At 41.4% G+C, this 17,574-nt stretch overlaps 1 protein-coding gene across 3 annotated transcripts in view; it reads right to left on the bottom strand.

Moving 5' to 3' along the window:
• Window positions 1-1,414: 1,414 nt before the first annotated feature.
• Window positions 1,415-17,574, bottom strand: part of LOC106568949 (phosphatidylinositol 3-kinase regulatory subunit gamma) — a 65,478-nt gene continuing 49,318 nt past the window's right edge. For 2 of the 3 annotated variants that reach the window (XM_014139822.3, XM_082960754.1), the window contains 13 exons: window positions 16,835-16,912; window positions 16,196-16,327; window positions 15,623-15,830; window positions 14,750-14,835; window positions 14,327-14,426; window positions 11,680-11,778; window positions 11,187-11,367; window positions 10,706-10,831; window positions 9,651-9,793; window positions 9,285-9,461; window positions 8,910-8,981; window positions 7,652-7,825; window positions 1,415-7,272 (listed from right to left, as the gene is read on the bottom strand). In XM_014139822.3, the coding sequence (XP_013995297.3) occupies window positions 7,071-7,272; window positions 7,652-7,825; window positions 8,910-8,981; window positions 9,285-9,461; window positions 9,651-9,793; window positions 10,706-10,831; window positions 11,187-11,367; window positions 11,680-11,778; window positions 14,327-14,426; window positions 14,750-14,835; window positions 15,623-15,830; window positions 16,196-16,327; window positions 16,835-16,912 (1,778 nt within the window). In that variant the 3' untranslated portion in view covers window positions 1,415-7,070. The remainder of the gene's footprint in view (window positions 7,273-7,651; window positions 7,826-8,909; window positions 8,982-9,284; window positions 9,462-9,650; window positions 9,794-10,705; window positions 10,832-11,186; window positions 11,368-11,679; window positions 11,779-14,326; window positions 14,427-14,749; window positions 14,836-15,622; window positions 15,831-16,195; window positions 16,328-16,834; window positions 16,913-17,574) is intronic. The other variant, XM_082960753.1, reaches the window with a different exon arrangement.

Raw genomic sequence — 17,574 nt, 5'->3', positions numbered from 1 at the left:
TTAGCAACATGACTATTTCCAAATTGGGGACTATAATTCACAAGTTCTATATTCTAACGTATTAGAGCATAGTCAGTCACAAGGTATCCATACTAATGTTTTTAGTTGGGGCACCTACCCATGATTTGGTTGCACAAAAATGTTGTTGCAGGGTCACGCAATAGAGAGAATGTGTAGCCTAATTAACTTATAGTCATTCAAAATGCTTCATTAAAAGGAGGTGTATTAGTATGATTCAAGAAATACATTTGTTTAATCTAACATGTCCATGCAGGAATGCATGATTCCAGATATTTTGATGTGCAATCTAAACCAGTCATTGTCATGAATTTTGAGTTTGACAATTAGGCAATTGTTATTAGTTTACAGTCACAATAGGGTTCCTGAATCTTCCTTTTTTGTTCAATACAGATAACATTTGTCTACATCATCTTGGGCACTTTAGGCTAAATCATTTGGGGCTCATTCAACACCTGATGAAGTGGTTAGCTAGTTGCTAAATCTACATTCTAATTATACCTGTGTAATTGATTATTAATCAGTAAATTAATGAATAATAATAATAATAATAATAATGAGTAGGCCTACGCAATCACCTTGGAATTGAATGGCCGACGTTCAATATTAAAGAGTAGATCAATAAAAGTAAACCTACAGAAAGCTGGGACCCTTCTCGTCTGGAGTAACAACCAACAGTGGTTGCTTTCAAGACTGTGTTGTTTTGTTTATTGCCCAGGGAGCTATCAGAGAGCATTTCTGTCTCCTGCTAGGAGCACACAAAGCCAAAGGAGAGAGCTAGAGTGAAAGTGCACTGCTACAAAGCAGCAAGCAGGAACATTTGAGTCCAGACCACTGTCTAATTGACCAGAAGGCTAGGTGTAAATCTTTTGGAAGCCTTACCTAGTCACTAAAGCCATTTGAATACAAAAGAAGCCACCCACCCTTGATGGGCGATCAGCAGAACAATAGCATATTTGAGAGCATGGGAGAAGTCTTGAGGGTGTGCTAAATGACAGCAATGCTGACAAAGTTTTATCCTTTTTTTTCTCTCTTGATATTAGATGAAGTAATCCCAAATGTAAATCAGATGTTTTTAATAATGTAACTGTAATCTGATTACATTATATATATATATATATATATATATATATATATATATATATATATATATATATATATATATATATATATATATATATATATATTTTTTTATGTAATCCGGGCTGATTACAGTTAGGCCTACTTCATATATTTGTAAATAAATTGTGTAATGCCCGTTACATGTAATCCGTTACTACCCAACCCTGATTGAAGGGTTACAGAGATTAGATAAACTTTTAGAAGTAAATGAAAGCATATTTGTAAACTCCATTTAAAAGTAAGACTGAACAAATAAAAAACGTTTTGAATGACAGAGAGCAAGTCACGGAACGTCTTTATCTTAGAGTGTAGTGAGACGAGAATGACAGTGCAAAATCGAAATACATGCCTCTTCACTTTCACACATTTCCAAATTAATGTAATAGTTGACTCAACCCAAGACTGTAGACATACATTTTTCACCAAGTAGTGTGCACCTCCCGCTCTTTCAATCTTGAAAAGCCTGAAAACTAAAGCCTCCCAAATCATCTAGGGTGCAATCTACGGCCAAATCCTAACTGAGATCTGCAAGCGCAACTCAAAATTTCCCATTGACATCAAAAAAACGCAAAGTTAAGCCTTTATCTAAAGTTAAGATTCAGTCGTGAATACACAAGGCTCAGTCTAAGATGAAGTAGTCGGCAGTATAGAAGGTAAAGGAACAGAGATCAAGGATTTTAAGCCACTCAGGGAAGAGGGCCCATTGCAGACCATTCTGCCCGGGGGCCATTCAAAAAACAATTTAGTCGATTCTGTTCTAAGCAGAAGATGGTAACAATTTTTTTTCTTTCTTTTTTTTTTTTTAGAGGGAGCACTGTTTGACAAGTACAAAAAGAATCAAAACAAAAAGAACAAGCAGTCATAACATTTTCAAGTTTAAAATGACAAAGGAGAAAAAAGAAATCAAATCAATCTATCGGAGGCCCTTTTAGGGACAGACAGATTGACTTCTCAAACGCATACTTGCTATTTGGTTAATTAGATATCGTAAACATTTGTACTTTTCTGTATGAAGGAAAATATTCAAGCTAGCTTATTTTATAGATTCTGTAAGGTTATCATTAACAAAGATAAACAAACAAACACTTGGACAGACAAATCAATTTGCTTTAAATTTCTTTAAAAAAAAAAAGTCTAATTAAAAACAAACCCTAGACACCATAAAGGAACACTTTCCAATGACATCATTGTTCCACCTGCAAAGGTTGGTTATTCACTGAAGGAGTGTTTCTGAACTGTTGAAATTTGTTCCTTAACTTGTTGGCAACATGTTTGGCCGGTATGAAGTATCATGTGTTATCTAGTGCATTTGGGGGACTTTTATCCGATTATTAAATGCCCCTCTCTTCGAATCATACATTATTTTCATACCTCAAACACTCCCCTGGTATCACTTTCAAACTGCCTCCTCTCGCAATATAAAAAAACACAACCAGAATCTCCAAGCTGAGAATATATTTATGTAATTTTGATTTAAAATAAATGAAAAATTAAAAAAAGGTGCTTTCCCCATCCCTATGGACAAAGCATATCTGTATAGGAATCTATTTTCTGCTCAGATAATACATTTTATAATCTTAGAATATAGAGGCTGTAGTCTAGACACCAGTTAGGCCCAGTATTGGTCAACTCTATCGTCACGGGTCCTTGTTAGGGTAGCAACAACGGAGCTTTGCTGAAAGACACTTGTGTCAAGACTATTGATAATCTCTACTCAAATTTGACAGAGACACTTATGTGTGAGTAGGGCCAAGGTTGGCCAATCAGTATGTCGTCATGGACAACTAGATTCAGCGCTGCATTTTGAAACGTAGATGAGCCTGCCTCCTCTTCCTCAATCATTGCGGGTCAATTAAAACCAATAATACCGCGATCAAAAAGGAAGGAACGCTTGCTGGTGATAATGATAAAGCTTAGCTTATGATTTACACATCAGGGCGTTAACATGAAAACTAGACATGACTTGGCCCACTGATGCAATGCTGCTGTGGCACTTGTCAATAGACATGTTTCACATCTAAACTCATTTAGTCAGCGTCTGTTTCGGATCCATTCCCAGCATAATTAAATCAGAATATATAACCCCAAAACAATACGTCAAGATATATTTCAATATATTTCTTTCAAATATGCTTCAAACCTAAATATTCAAACGTAATAAAATGTTAATTACTTGTATTCGGTAACTGATATGGTAGAAGTATGACACCACTATTTACTGATATGGTAGAAGTATGACACCACTATTTACAGGTGTTATGTACCAAAGAAAAGTAATAGTAATGGCCTGGATAATTCACCTGGACATTTTGGAGGGTGCTATGACACGTGGTTTCACGATAACTGGGTAAAGGACAACTCAAAGCTAACCCTGCTCCAAGTCATCTCATTGGGCACGACCGCCGAAACACTATCACTGCACATGTGTCATCATTCATGTTACTGCAAGTGACGCCATGACATCCATACCGTTGGAGCGTCGAGGACCGACCAAATATGCCGATTGCATATTAGCTAGCTTCCCTTTCATTTGGTTTGAAACGAGTCACCCATTTCGAATGGGAAACGGGTGGGCCTGGCACAATCAAAACCAAACACAGATTTATAACAGTTAAACAATTAAAATCATGAAAAACAGCAATAAATGGACATGAGTCCTACTTGCCCCAATACCGGCTTACAATTTCAGAGTTCGTGAAGACTCCACCAAATGGATCGAGTAGGGGGAACACTGAATGTTTCCTCCCCCCCCCCCACAAACTCGGTTTCACAAAGAAAGTCCGATTAAAACATCCCTGACATGACACTTAATAAAAACAAACAATACTATCATGGCCTACTGAGCTTCACTAATGCGGTTTAGAATTAACTAATTTTGGAGACTCAATTAAAGAAAAACTCCACCCCCAAAAAACTATCATCTTTTGGTATTTGTTTTAGTCCCCCGTTGAAGTTTTATATATAAAAAACTAAAATACAGCCGGTATGATGCATTTTGCATCATATGATGCTAAATTTTGCATCCTAAGCAAAATGCATCATACCGGCTGTATTTCGAAAGTCAACCATCTCGAGAACTGGATTGCTGACATGCAAAAAAATGTAGGACTATATCAACAATGGACTAATGAAACAAATACCAAAATATCATTTTTGGTGTAATTTTCTTTAAGGAAAAAGTGCATTTGCAAAATGTTGGTCCGATGGACTGAGTAAAATACATGAGTCAGTAGATGGGTAAACAGGAAATGAAGTCACAGGGAATTGACGTGAAAACACCGTGAGAAGTACTGCATGCATTCACTTAAGAGCTTATTGAATGAGATTCGGCTTATTAAAACGGAAAACGCTACGTGTTGGGCTATGACTGTGTATTCACATTTCTATCCACTCTAGGTGTGATTCAATAAACTATACAACAAACCCCCAAAGGAAACGGCCTCACTCACTGAAGAGCACCAAGCTATAGGCGTCACAAAAAAATACAATTGTAACCTTATTCAAAATGATGTAACAAGAGAGAAGCATAACTAAACTAACACAATCTCTATAACTCGGACCTCGCACACTACAGGAAAGACTACAACTATGCGCATTTGCCAGTTCTCTTCAGGGGCTTGACATTATATCATTGGCAAATGCTTTTTAAACAAAGCATACAGTACGCGGTAGCACGGTCTATAGGAGAGAAGCTCCTCCGACAACGACAAGAGAAGAGCTAAGGCACTTCTTAACTTTGTAAATCACTCTTTTATAGGTCTCTCACTACTGCCACTTCGTGTAATTCTAGGCTATTCTTCTGGCCAAGAACTGTGCAAAACACTACTATACAGTACCAAGCTATTTTTCCTTTAGATAATTATTTTCCTTCTACTAATATTTGTACCAAAAATACGTTTTGAACACAAAATGCTCTCGCCAATATGCAACGCTCCACAAAATTGTATAATTTTTTTCAACTTCCAATTAAAATGTGACAATTACACAAACCAAATTACTCCAATTTCCTCCAACTAGTTAAACAATCCAATAGCATGACTATTCAGTTGCAGTATCCATGTTATCATACTTAATCTGTACAACCAACATGGGAAAAATACATCTGCTCGGAGCAAATGATCATGTTTAAAACTACCCAAAATGAGCGCCCACCATGACACATATATTTTTATGCACATTCTACAAAAAAATTTGCAAAACTCCTTTTCTCTGGGAAGTTTCCTCTTTCTCAAGAAATCTAAAAGCGCCACCACATTTAAAATCCTCACTATCCTCGGTTTCATTACGAGGCTTCTTTTTAGTAACGAATCGACGGTAGAAATTTGGCTGAAGTGTCTTCACCCGAACAAAGTCTGTGCTACGCAAAAGGGATGGAAGAAAGTCCTTTAAGCCGCACATCAAAAGTACTGCCCAGTACCCACGGAGGGATTCACCTCGAACAGTGTGTCTGTAAATCTATACGTATTCTTATTCACGTACAATTGTTTGTGCATTATACAGGTCTAGTACACACGACGTATGCACTTAAAACAGCACAAGTACTAGAGCAAGTTCTCTAGGTACTAAACAAAAGAAGGATTTTCATGCATATGGTACTTATGGAAAATCCCCCGGACCTCCGTTGTCATGCTTACTGTCAAAAAGGATCCAATCTTATTTTTGCTACATAAAAAGACATCCTTCATTTGGGCTCACGTTTAGCTGGATACCATACGTCCTCCAGCAGTTTCCCTGCAGGGGGGGACACAGTTGAAAAGAAAACCATTCAATATTTTCTGTTTGACAGTCACACTGTCTGTTACTGTCGGTATATATATGGATCATATAACGACAAGAATCCATTTTTTCCATTTTGTACAACAACGTTCTACAGCTCTGTGAATCAAGCTTGTGTCAAATAAAAACAACAGTCAAGATCAAAAGAGGAAGTACCGTGAGTAGTAGTGACGCTGCGACATAAAAGCAAGCGCTTGTGAAAAGAACACTGCATAGGCTTCCTAGAGACTAAACCAGTCAGTACTGAGAGTTAAGATCTGATAGGTCGATGATCTGTGAGTATATTAGCATAGAAATGAGAACATCTCAAGAATACTAACAGTAATACCTTAGTCCATCATGGCTACAGTATAAAAGAAAGCACTTGAAGAGAACATTTGAAATAAGAAACGTGCTCGCAGGGTTAAAGGGAAACCTGAATCCCTTTAGAAACTGCATTCATCAATATATATATACACATTTGATCTATTGTGAATATCTATCTATCTATTCACAATAAAACAAATATAACATATCTATTTTTATAAAGAATGTTTATCTTACAACAAACTGGAGGAGAGACCAGTAAATTAAACTTTTTAAAATATATTTTTATAAAGCTTTCTGTCATCCCACCCTATATAGTTCCCTCTTTCCCAACACAGGCTTGTGGTCAATCAAGGCTCTTTCTATGGTACTTAAGCAAGCTTTTTATAGAAAGTAACTGGTTTGTCCAGCCACTTCACCCCGCCTTTCCAGGACCATGTATCCCCCCCCCCCCACCCATCTCTTAGATCTTGTTGTTGTGAAGTGCAGTGTGGTGAGGAGCCAGGTTAGCCAAGTCCTTAGTGGGGATGACAGCTCAGGCCTTTGCCTAGAAGGGTAAGTGGGTGCCAAGGCAACAAAAAAAAAGAAGCTGAGCTCCATCCAGTATCTTTAACCTCCAGTTCCCCGACTCTCTCCCCTCTACTCTCGCTCCTTCTTGCTCTTCTAAATATGGTCTGAAAGCTTTATCATAACGGTGTGCTTATGTTGTTTTCAGTCTACAAACAGGGTTTTCGTCTCATGTTTACTGCGGCTGGTACTGTGGTACGTAATGAGTGTGCTTTTTTGTTGTTGCCGCCATGCTTTGGAAGTGCTGGTCACCGTTGGGGGTCGTCGTGTCACACTGCCCTTCATCTGTGGTGCTGCTGCTGGGTCTGGGTGAGGACTGGGTAGGCCAGGGTTACATTCAGCTGGTCGTTGTGTTGGACCAGGGACTCTTGCTTGTAGTGGAGCACCAGGTCCTTCAGGGAGCCGTACAGGTTGTAAGGCTCGGCGAAGCCGTAGCCTTTATCCGTCTTGTAGATGACGCAGTGTTTGGCGTCGCCGTCCACACTGGGGGAAGACAGCGCAAACTCATTTAATGATTTACGGAAACAAAGTAAAAGTAAAAAAATATTCACTAATAGACATTTTATTTGTTATTAAACACTAAAACTACATTTTAAGTGAGACGTTAGGGCCGGTCTGAAGCCCCAACTTCACCCATGCACTGCCAAGGTTTTCCAGCACACAGCTTTGACCTCCCCAGGAGCTATATTGGTCTCCCCCCTTTGTTATCGTCTTTATTAAATGGCACATTTAGGGGAAAGCCAACAGTTGGGAAGTGAAACCGAAACACATTTTCTTTTCCCGTTTTACAATAGTTCAACCCATCAAAGAATAAATCTTAGTCCTTCTGACTGACATGTAACACACTGAAATAAACACTCACACCACGGAGCAGGCGTAGGAGCCCTTCTGCGTCTGGCTCTCTCGGATGAGGAAGGTGCCGTCACACTTGTCCCTAAGCAGCTCCTCTGCCTGGGTGCGCTTGATGTCGCCCACGTACCATGTGCACTCGTCGTGGTGGGGCGAGCCCTCGTCCTCCTCCACCAGCGAGTATGAGCTGTAGGAGGGAGACGGTGTTAATGACTCATTGGATATTTTACAAAATTCTTTATAAAAGGTGTTAGGATTACTTTTGGGTAGCTGGTGCAGAGTTTAAAGGCATTGCAGCTTTTAGGGAAAGGCAACCTGGTCATTCTCAGTGAGCAGAATTGGTTGCAAGGACATAATTGTCATTTTGTAAAATGTCTTTTTACAACAAGAATGTGGACACACATGCTTTGTTTAATGACAGTGGCAGGTCATTATTAAAAATAGAAAAGAGTTGAGGGTCTAAAGAGCTGCCCTGCAGTACACCACACTGTTTTCATTTATTTTTTATTTATTGAATATTCGAAACATACAATATACTTGCAGTGAAGCCGCTCAACAACTACACCATACCAGTCATCCAACAGATTCCCATTCAGAGCGACACACAGTAGCATCCAGGGTCAATGCCCTGCTCAAGGGCATGTTGACCAATCTACCACCAGGCCAAAAGAACGTGAACCCGAACCCTCCAAGATCCCCCCCACAATTCCACAATAGCTCTCCCTCAACCATTTGAGACCCTCCCACAGCCCCCCCCCCCCCCCCAGTACACCACACTTTACATGTTTGACATAAGAGAAGCTTCCATTAAAGAAAACCCTCCGAGTTCTCTCAAACTTCTCGAATGAACAGTAAACCTGGTTTCAAAAAACAGCTAAAGCCCTACCTCACGGCACAACGCCTTCTCCCCTATTTGACCTAGATAGTTTGTGTATGTATGCATTGATTTTTTAGGCTACGTGTGCCTTTTTAAAAATGGATGTAGTTCTGTTCTTGTCAATTAATGTTCTTTATCATGTCATGTTTCATGTTTTGTATGGACCCCAGGAAGAGTAGCTGCTGCTTTCGCAACAGCTAATGGCGACCCTAATAAAATACCTCCCCCCAAAATACATCAATATGACGTCCGTACAAAATACAAGAACGATATGACGTCAATACAGAATACAAGGCAACAGTTTCAAATTCACGTATCACTGACGCGCCCAACGGGTATAGCTTTATAACATGCAATCTAAACACTTGCCAAATGTTTCAGCTTCGTCACTTACTCTTCTGCCTCGTTCTTTATGCCCAGCCACTCATTGATACTCTTCTGCCTCGTCCCCTTCTGTGTCAACCATCTGCAAGACCAAAGAAACAGAATTGCACACAATTCCACTTCAATTCAGTCAACAAATACTATATACACACACACACACACACACACACACACACATACATACATATATATATATACTGCATATTTAAATAATAGAACTTGTTGAACATAGCTATAGCCATCAGTCTTGCGTGTTTTCGTGGTCATCAGCGTTAGCTATCCTGCTACAGAGCTTTTTGATGATGTCGGGATGAGTGCACGTCACTCGAACATAATGTTTCATGGTAAACAAAAAAAAATTCTCTATAGTATTGTATTTTCTTACACCAGGTACTGGTCCCGGATCTTCCTTAGCTGAATGAGGTCCGGCTTCAGGCTGTTCATCATCTTGTCAATCTCTCGGTTGTCAGTGGCCTGCTGCTTCAGATCCTGCTCCAGCTTTCTCTTGCTGTCGTGGATCTCCGTCACCCTAGACTTCAGACGCTCTGAGTTGCTCTGGATCCTGAAGTGAGTGGGGGGGAAAAAAATCTCCATAACAAATCACCTCTGGGGTTCATTGGTAGTGGTCTAGTTTGACTGTTCTTAACAATACATTGACTGATGTTTTAAATTGTCTTAACATACAGCCTACGTACATACAGAGGTACTAGTTTGAAATAACCATGTCACTATGGACAGGCAAAACGCTTACTTCTGGATCTCCTTGTCGTTGCCTTCGCGTAGGAACTTCTCGATGGACTCTTTGCTGTAGCGCTCCTGGGTCTCACACTGCTCCTCGAAGATCTTGATGGTCTCGCCGAAGGCCTCGATAGCCGTGCGCTTCATCTGGAGCTCCTGCAAGTCAGCATTTTTATTTATTTTATTTCACCTTTATTTAACCCGGTAGGCAAGTTGAGAACAAGTTGTCATTTACAATTGCGACCTGGCCAAGATAAAGCAAAGCAGTTTGACACATACAACAACACAGAGTTAGACATGGAGTTAAACAAACATACAGTCAATGATACAGTAGAAAAATAAGTCTATATACAATGTGAGCAAATGAGGTGAGATAAGGGAGGTAAAGGCAAAAAAGGCCATGGTGGCAAAGTAAATACAATATAGCAAGTAAAACACTGGAATGGTAGATTTGTAGTGGAAGAAAGTGCAAAGTAGAAATAGAAACAATGGGGTGCAAAGGAGCAAAATAAATAAATAAATAAATAAATACAGTAGGGGAAGCGGTAGTTGTTTGGGCTAAATTATAGATGGGCTATGTACAGATGCAGTGATATGTGAGCTGCTCTGACAGCTGGTGCTTAAAGCTAGTGAGGGAGATAAGTGTTTCCAGTTTCAGAGATGGGGCATGATGGGACCAATACAATCCTCCTATTTGTTTCCTCTCCTTTTGCGACCACTTACAGTCATGCGTGCGTACATTTTACGTATGAGTGGCCCCAGTGGGAATCGAACCCACATCCCTTGGCATTGCAAGCGCCATGCTCTACCAACTAAACCACACAGGACTTTGAAATACTTTGAAATGGAGTCTTATCTTCTTCGCTTTTCCCCTCATAGCAATGGCAGTTAGGAGGGATGTGAATTTCCACCATTTTCTTTTCACCTGTCCTCTCAGATCATTGGTTACAGAGCAAGGATAAAAGACGGATACAAGAAAAATATCTAATTTCAGAATATTGGGACAGAGGTGTGTTCCAGAAGTATGGACCCAGTACGCCCTTTACAGTACAGGATGCAGTATAGTACCTGTGAGGTGCGTGTGTACTCCTCGTAGAGCACGTCGTACTCCCGGCTCTTCTCCTGGTACTGCTCGTGGTACACCTTCAGCTGCTCGCCCACCGCCTCAATGCTGTCCTCTTTCACCAGCTGCTCCTGAGGAAAGCAACGTTATCCAATTGTCAGTGACAATATTCACAAAGCAGCCAATCAAGCGGGAAGACAATGATGCTGCAATACAAATTGAGCAGGAACTGAATCAAACGTTCCATGAAAATGTCATTCTAACTTGCACTCTAAACCGGCAATGTCTTGGAATTCGAGGAGTGTGTATACATCTCAGAGTTGGCTGAAATAGGCATCTGTGGATCTGGTATAGACTACAGAAGATTGTGGCGGCAGTGGTAATCCTAAGGTTAGAAAGGCAGGCCAGCAATAGGACAACGTTCAATTTCGATGCCCAGTAAAGTTGTCTGTTGTTGTCAATGTACATGTAGTGTAAAGTAGGTACCTGTTGGTATTTGGAGATGGGGTAGAGGAGCCGGGTGTCCAGCTTGGCGTTGTACTGGGCCAGGGAATCGTGGCGGTAGTGGTTGATGAGCTCCACCACCGTGGTGAAGGTGAGCGGCTCGGAGAAGCCATAGCGACCGCCCCGGTGGCAGATCTTTATCAGCTTGTTGTTGCCTCCTTTCCTGTGGTGGAGAAGCGGTGCGAAATCAATGTCAATGGCGAGAAATACATTTGAAATCTCGGTGAAAGTGACGTTGCTTTCATTAAGATTCATTCTGTAGATACTTTTTAACCATTTGCTCTTTTTCCAAACGTGAACCCAAGAATCGCAATAGCAAACTACATTCCACATTCTAAAAGGAGATTTAAAAAAAAAAAAAAATCTCTCAGAATCACTTATTTACAGAAGTTTAGTAAATGTGTAATGTTGACCGTCCTCCGCTCTTTACATAAGACATATAGTGTAATACTTGATAATAGGAGTAGCCTCTCACCTGAGGGTCAGTGTGTACTCTCCCTTCAGTTTGCTGGAGGCGTCGCGGACCATGAACGTCCCGTCAGGGGTGTCTCTCATCTTCTCGTTCACCTCCTCCCTGGAAACACAATGGCACAGTTGAAGGGGATTGTGAATTCATCAAAGCACCACATCCTTTACAATATAATCTCCCGTGGGTAGATTCTGCGCGTAGACCAAAGAATCTTCCGGGACTAAATGGAATGCGTGAGATAACGAGCAACAGAAGCTTCGATTTTGGGGTTTTCGTCACTGGCTATTTGGGCGCATTAGGATTTGGCGAAGGAGGTGCTTAAACTGCTTCGACTCTGCCTGAGAGTTTCCTTTTGAGAGGGTGGAAACTTTTGCCGGAACTCTCAATTTCTAACACGAATGAACAAAGCAGTTAATCACGCAGCTGACCAAATTATGCAAGATTTTCCTTTATACACACAATACAACTTAATGACTAGCACATGATGACAATAGGCTGTTTCATGAGAGCTGATTATCGTATACCATAATCTACAAATAGTTTTTACTATAATCCTGTTTTAATCCACACAAAAATGTGGTTACTGGATAAATAAATACTATAGGCCAGGGATCATCAACTACATTCAGCCACGGGACGATTTTTTGTTGAGCGGATGGTCAGGGGTCCGGAACATAATTACAAATAATATATTGCAAATTGACCGCAAGAAATCCAAAGAGATATAATATTTGATTAAACCACTTCAAACCTTGCTTACATTTGTATATGATCACATACAGCGCCTTCGGAAAGTATTCAGACCCCTTGATTTTTTCCCCCATTTTGTTACGTTACAGCCTAATTTTAAATTGTATTAAATAGAAATCCTCAGCAATATACACACACAATACCCCATAATGACAAAGTAAAAACAGGTTAATAGACATTTTTACAAATTTATAAAAATGTTAAACCATTAATACCTTATTTACATAAGTATTCAGACCCTTTGCAATGAGACTCAAAATTGAGCTCAGGTGCGTCCTGTTTCCATTCATCATCATTGAGATGTTTCTACAACTTGATTGGAGTCCACCTGTGGTAAATTCAATTGATTGGACATTATTTGGAAAGGCACACACCTGTCTATATAAGGTCCCACAGTTGACAGTGCATGTCAGAGCGAAAACCAAGCCATGAGGTCGAAGGAATTGTCCGTAGAGCGCCGAGATAGGATTGTGTCGTGGCACTGATCTGGGGAAGTGTACCAAAACATTTCTGCAGCATTGAAGGTTCCCAAGAACACGGTGACCTCCATCATTCTTAAATAGAAGAAGTTTGGAACCAACAAGACTCTTCCTAGAGCTGGCCGGCCAAACTGAGCAATCGGGGGAGAAGGGCCTTGGTCAGGGAGGCGACAAAGAACCCAATGGTCACTCTGACAGAGCTCCAGAGTTCCTCTGAGGTGGGAGAACCTTCCAGAAGGACAACCATCTCTGCAACACTCCACCAATCAGGCCTTTATGGTAAAGTGGCCAGACGGAAGCCACTCAGTAAAAGACAAATGACAGCCAACTTGCAGTTTGCCAAAAGGCACCTAAAGACTCTCAGACAATGAGAAACAAGATTCTCTGGTCTGAGGAAACCAAGATTGAACTCTTTGGCCTGAATGACAGGGGTCACATCTGGAGGAAACCTGGCACCATCCCTACTGTGAAGCATGGTGGTGGTAGAATCATGCTGTGGGGATGTTTTTCAGTCGCAGGGACTGGGTGACTAGTCAGGATCAAGGCAAAGATGAACGGCGCAAAGTACAGAGAGATCCTTGCTGAAAACCTGCTCCAGAGCACTCAGGACCTCAGACTGGGGCGAAGGTTCACCTTTCAATAGGACAACGACCCTAAGCACACACCCAAGACAAGGCAGGAGTGGCTTCAGGATAAGTCTCTGAATGTCCTTGAGTGGCCCAGCTAGAGCCCGGACTTCACCTGATCGAACATCTCTGGAGAGACCTGAAATTAGCTGTGCAGTGACGCTCCCCGTCCTACCTGACAGAGCTTGAGAGGATCTGCAGAGAAGAGTGGGAGAAACTCCCAAAATACAGGTGTGTCAAGCTTGTAGCGTCATACCCAAGAAGACTCGAGGCTGTAATCGCTGCCAAAGATGCTTCAACAAAGTACCGAGTAAAGTGTCTGAATACTTATGTAAATGTAATAGTTCAGTTTTAATATTAAATACATTTGGAAACAGGATGCACCTGAGCTCATTTTCAGGTGTCATAGCATATGGTCTGAATACTTATGTAACTAAGGTATTTCTGTTTGATTTTTAATACATTTGCAAGCATTTCTAAAAACCTGTTTTGGCTTTGTCATTATGGGGTATTGTGTGTAGATTGATGAGGGAAAAAAACTATTTTAGAAGGCTGTAACCTAACAAAATGTGGAAAAAGTCAAGGGGTCTGAATAATTTCCGAAGGCAATCTCTTATTAAAATCACTTGGAGCTGATTTGCTGGTGTTTTAACACAGTTTCTTTTATGTCTAACAATAAAAAATAAAGTTTTTTTTTTCCCCCCTCAGAAAACTTGGGAGCCAAAACTATTTTGTTGATGTAGTAAATTATTTAATTGAAGATTTAGAAATGTTATTGATACACGAGTGGCTCTTTACCTGGAGATTTCCCCCCAGTACCACTCGGAATCACTCAGTATGTGAGTCTCAGTCATGGCTGGAGTCGTGGTTTTGGCCTTCATTGGCTTGACTGGTAGAGCTATACAAAACACACGGATACAACCGAAAACCCCATTAGATTAAAATGTTTTGGACAAGCAAACATCACAAGAGATTTTCAATAGAAAAAGTCTCATTTACACATACAGATCCTGACACACAAGCCAAATCATCTTTAGTTGGGGATGTTTCGTGTGTGCTTATTGGTCTGTACAAATCAGCACTAAGTTATGCACAGTAAATAGTACAATCCATTATTCTGTGCAAACCATTCTAAAAAAACACTATTTCCATCCAGTCCAGGTTCTATATTAATTTCTATTGAGCCCTCCAATTTAAAGCACTGTATCTACCCATACATACCAGGGGGCGGGACTTCCTGTCCCATGGCCCTCTCCATCAGCAGCCTCTCCAGCGCTAGTGCAGGGAACTCCTCCCCCACCTCCCACCTGTCAATCAACAACAGCAGGGAGTAAGACACATAGTCATAAGATGTTCAGTCAGCGGCAGGTCATTCAAACACATGGTGCTGAGCCGGCAGGGGAAAAGTACTCAGCTGCAGTCTGTAATAACAGCTTTTAGCGTTAGGGATTTCCTCTCGAGTCACAGGAGGGAGAGAGCACTAACAATCACATGTTCTTCCACTAATCCAGTGCCATTGGAGCCCTCACTTGTCCATCTCAAGAGGATATCACTAGCTATGTGGTAGTGTGGTAGGATATTCACTAGCTGTGTGGTAACTATGCAATCTGACACAAAATGGCTGCTGTGCATCACAAGGGTGGGGTTTGAGGTTAGTTACTCCAATACAATGTAAAGCAATTTCAGAACTAGTGGAAAGCAACGGTTTATACAGTATGAATGCAATCCATTAAGATGCTTGTGCACTGCTCACACAATACTCCCATTCCTGACACCAAACACTGACTGAACATGCCGAATTGGACCAAATATTACCCAACAAAATGGCAACCAACACAGACGAGCGGCGTACACTGACCCAACTCTGTTGTTTGTTGGCATAAGTCTGGGTGGTGTGAATGCGGCGTTAGAACATTGGAAAAACAACAACCAACAAAGACTGACTTCTTGTTTTTATAAGAAACATTAATGTGTTGGAAATTCCAAATTGCTGTAATCGCTGCCAAAAAGGTAATTCTACAAAGTATTGACTCAGGGGTGTGAATACTTAGCTCATTTATCCTTAGATGTTAAATCATGTATTTTCCTACTCACCCAGTGGCAGAGCTGGGCCGGATCAGCAGCGGCCCAAAGACCAGGCCCAGGGTGTGAGGGTCCAGGCCGTTGAGCTGGGAGCCCTGGCCCACCTTGCCCAGGTGTGTGAGCAGGTACTGCAGGGTGAGGCGATGGTGCAGAGGCACACTGGTGGCCCTCTCCAGGACCAGGCTCAGCTCCCTGCCTCCGCTGCTGCTTGCCGCCACGTCTGTGAGAGGAGGCAGACTACATGTTACCACAGCCCCTTACTCCCTCACTCACACAAGCAAGTGTGAACACACAAAAAGGAACTCACTCTCAGCATACACACACAAAGTCCCTGACACCCCCAGGGACCAGGGTAGCTTTATAAGTTAGAACATTTTTGGGATGCCTGTGACTAGCTCATCCCCAGAACTCCACTACTGGCTTATTCTCGCAGGCAGGAGGGGGGCACGCGATTGACACGCCACACAATCAGCTTCATGCGATTCTGTGACTTTCTATAGCCTAGGTCTGTATCATCTGGGATGGGTTGGTGGGGGGGATGGGACGGTGGCGCACAAGCAGGGGTCAGTGAAATGTGGCATGTACCCGCGGCGCCGTGCTGCAGCGCAGCCTGCAGGTCTGGGTAAACACCGGGGGGGATGACAGGGGACGGCAGCTCCCTCAGGTAGCGGACCACACACTCCGACAAGGCGCCCACGTCACTACCCGACTCCACCTCTAGAGAGAGAGAGAGAGAGAAAGAGAGAGAGAAAGAGAGAGAGAAAGAGAGAGAGAAAGAGAGAGAGAAAGAGAGAGAGAAAGAGAGAGAGAAAGAGAGAAAGAGAGAAAGAGAGAGAAAGAGAAAGAGAGAGAGAGAAAGAGAGAGACAGTGGGTCCGGCCAGCTGCATTTCATTCAGACAGATTTGCCACACGGAAAAAGCAAATGGGAGCATTTTGAATGCATTACGTGCATGATACACCTACATTTATATGCTAATAGTGTAGCAAGTCTTATCATGCACTATGGGTTTGAGAAAAGGTATACATGTATTATTTATAAAGGTTGTACAAAGTGTTGTTACCGCAAATTGGATATACAATGGCCTTCTACTACAGTTGAAGTCGAATAAGATAACTCACCCCCCACGAATTTAACACTCATTCAAAACACTTCATTTCGAGCATTACTATACTAATAATTGTAACAGGACAGATACAGCTGGAGCGTGACGGGAGTAACTCACCACCACTCCAGCTCTCTGTTGGGCTCTCCGAGTTGGAGGATGCCACGGGTGTCCTGTACAGTGTCTTGCAGTCCAGACCTGCAGACGAATCGAGACAATAGCTCATCAGCCTTCTAAAAACAAGCCCCTCTATAGTATGCATGACTGCCTGACTCGGCATGACAGACGCAGACAGATGGTCACATTAAATGTAAAGGCCCTAGGGATTAGGGCCTGGCATTTTAACTTTTTGGACTGTTGGAGTGTCTGCATTTATCTATATGCCAACAGTACCTAATTATGAGCAACAATACCTAATGTATCACAGCCATTACAGATAGTAAACCCTAATTGCTAAATTGACTCATATTCAGTATATAAAAAAAAAAGTATTGCCATTTAAGATTAATTTATTGAAACTAATATCAACTGGTTATATTATATCGTGGAAAACAATCTTCAAAAAAGTAGTAACCTCAGCGGTGTGGCACTCGCTTGTAGAATCCTTTTGCTGAGCAATGGCATAGCCTTGTTTTGATAATGTAGCTCCTATTTACAGAGCCTTATTACAATCAAGACACCTATTTTATGATAAAAAAAACATTATGTAAAATAAAATAAGACAGTAAAGTGGGATTCGCATCTCGTGTCTGGAACAGTTATTCTCAAAGAGTGCTCATTTGAAACGTGAGTAGTTGATATACATTTGGTAGTTGATATACATTTTTTCAGGGTTACAAAACAAAAATCGGTCATCTTTT

The sequence above is a fragment of the Salmo salar genome, chromosome 14, assembly GCF_965601325.2.
Source record: "Salmo salar chromosome 14, fSalSal1, whole genome shotgun sequence".
NCBI classification, from domain to species: Eukaryota; Metazoa; Chordata; class Actinopteri; order Salmoniformes; family Salmonidae; genus Salmo; species Salmo salar.
This window is presented reverse-complemented; position numbering and strand designations above follow the sequence as displayed.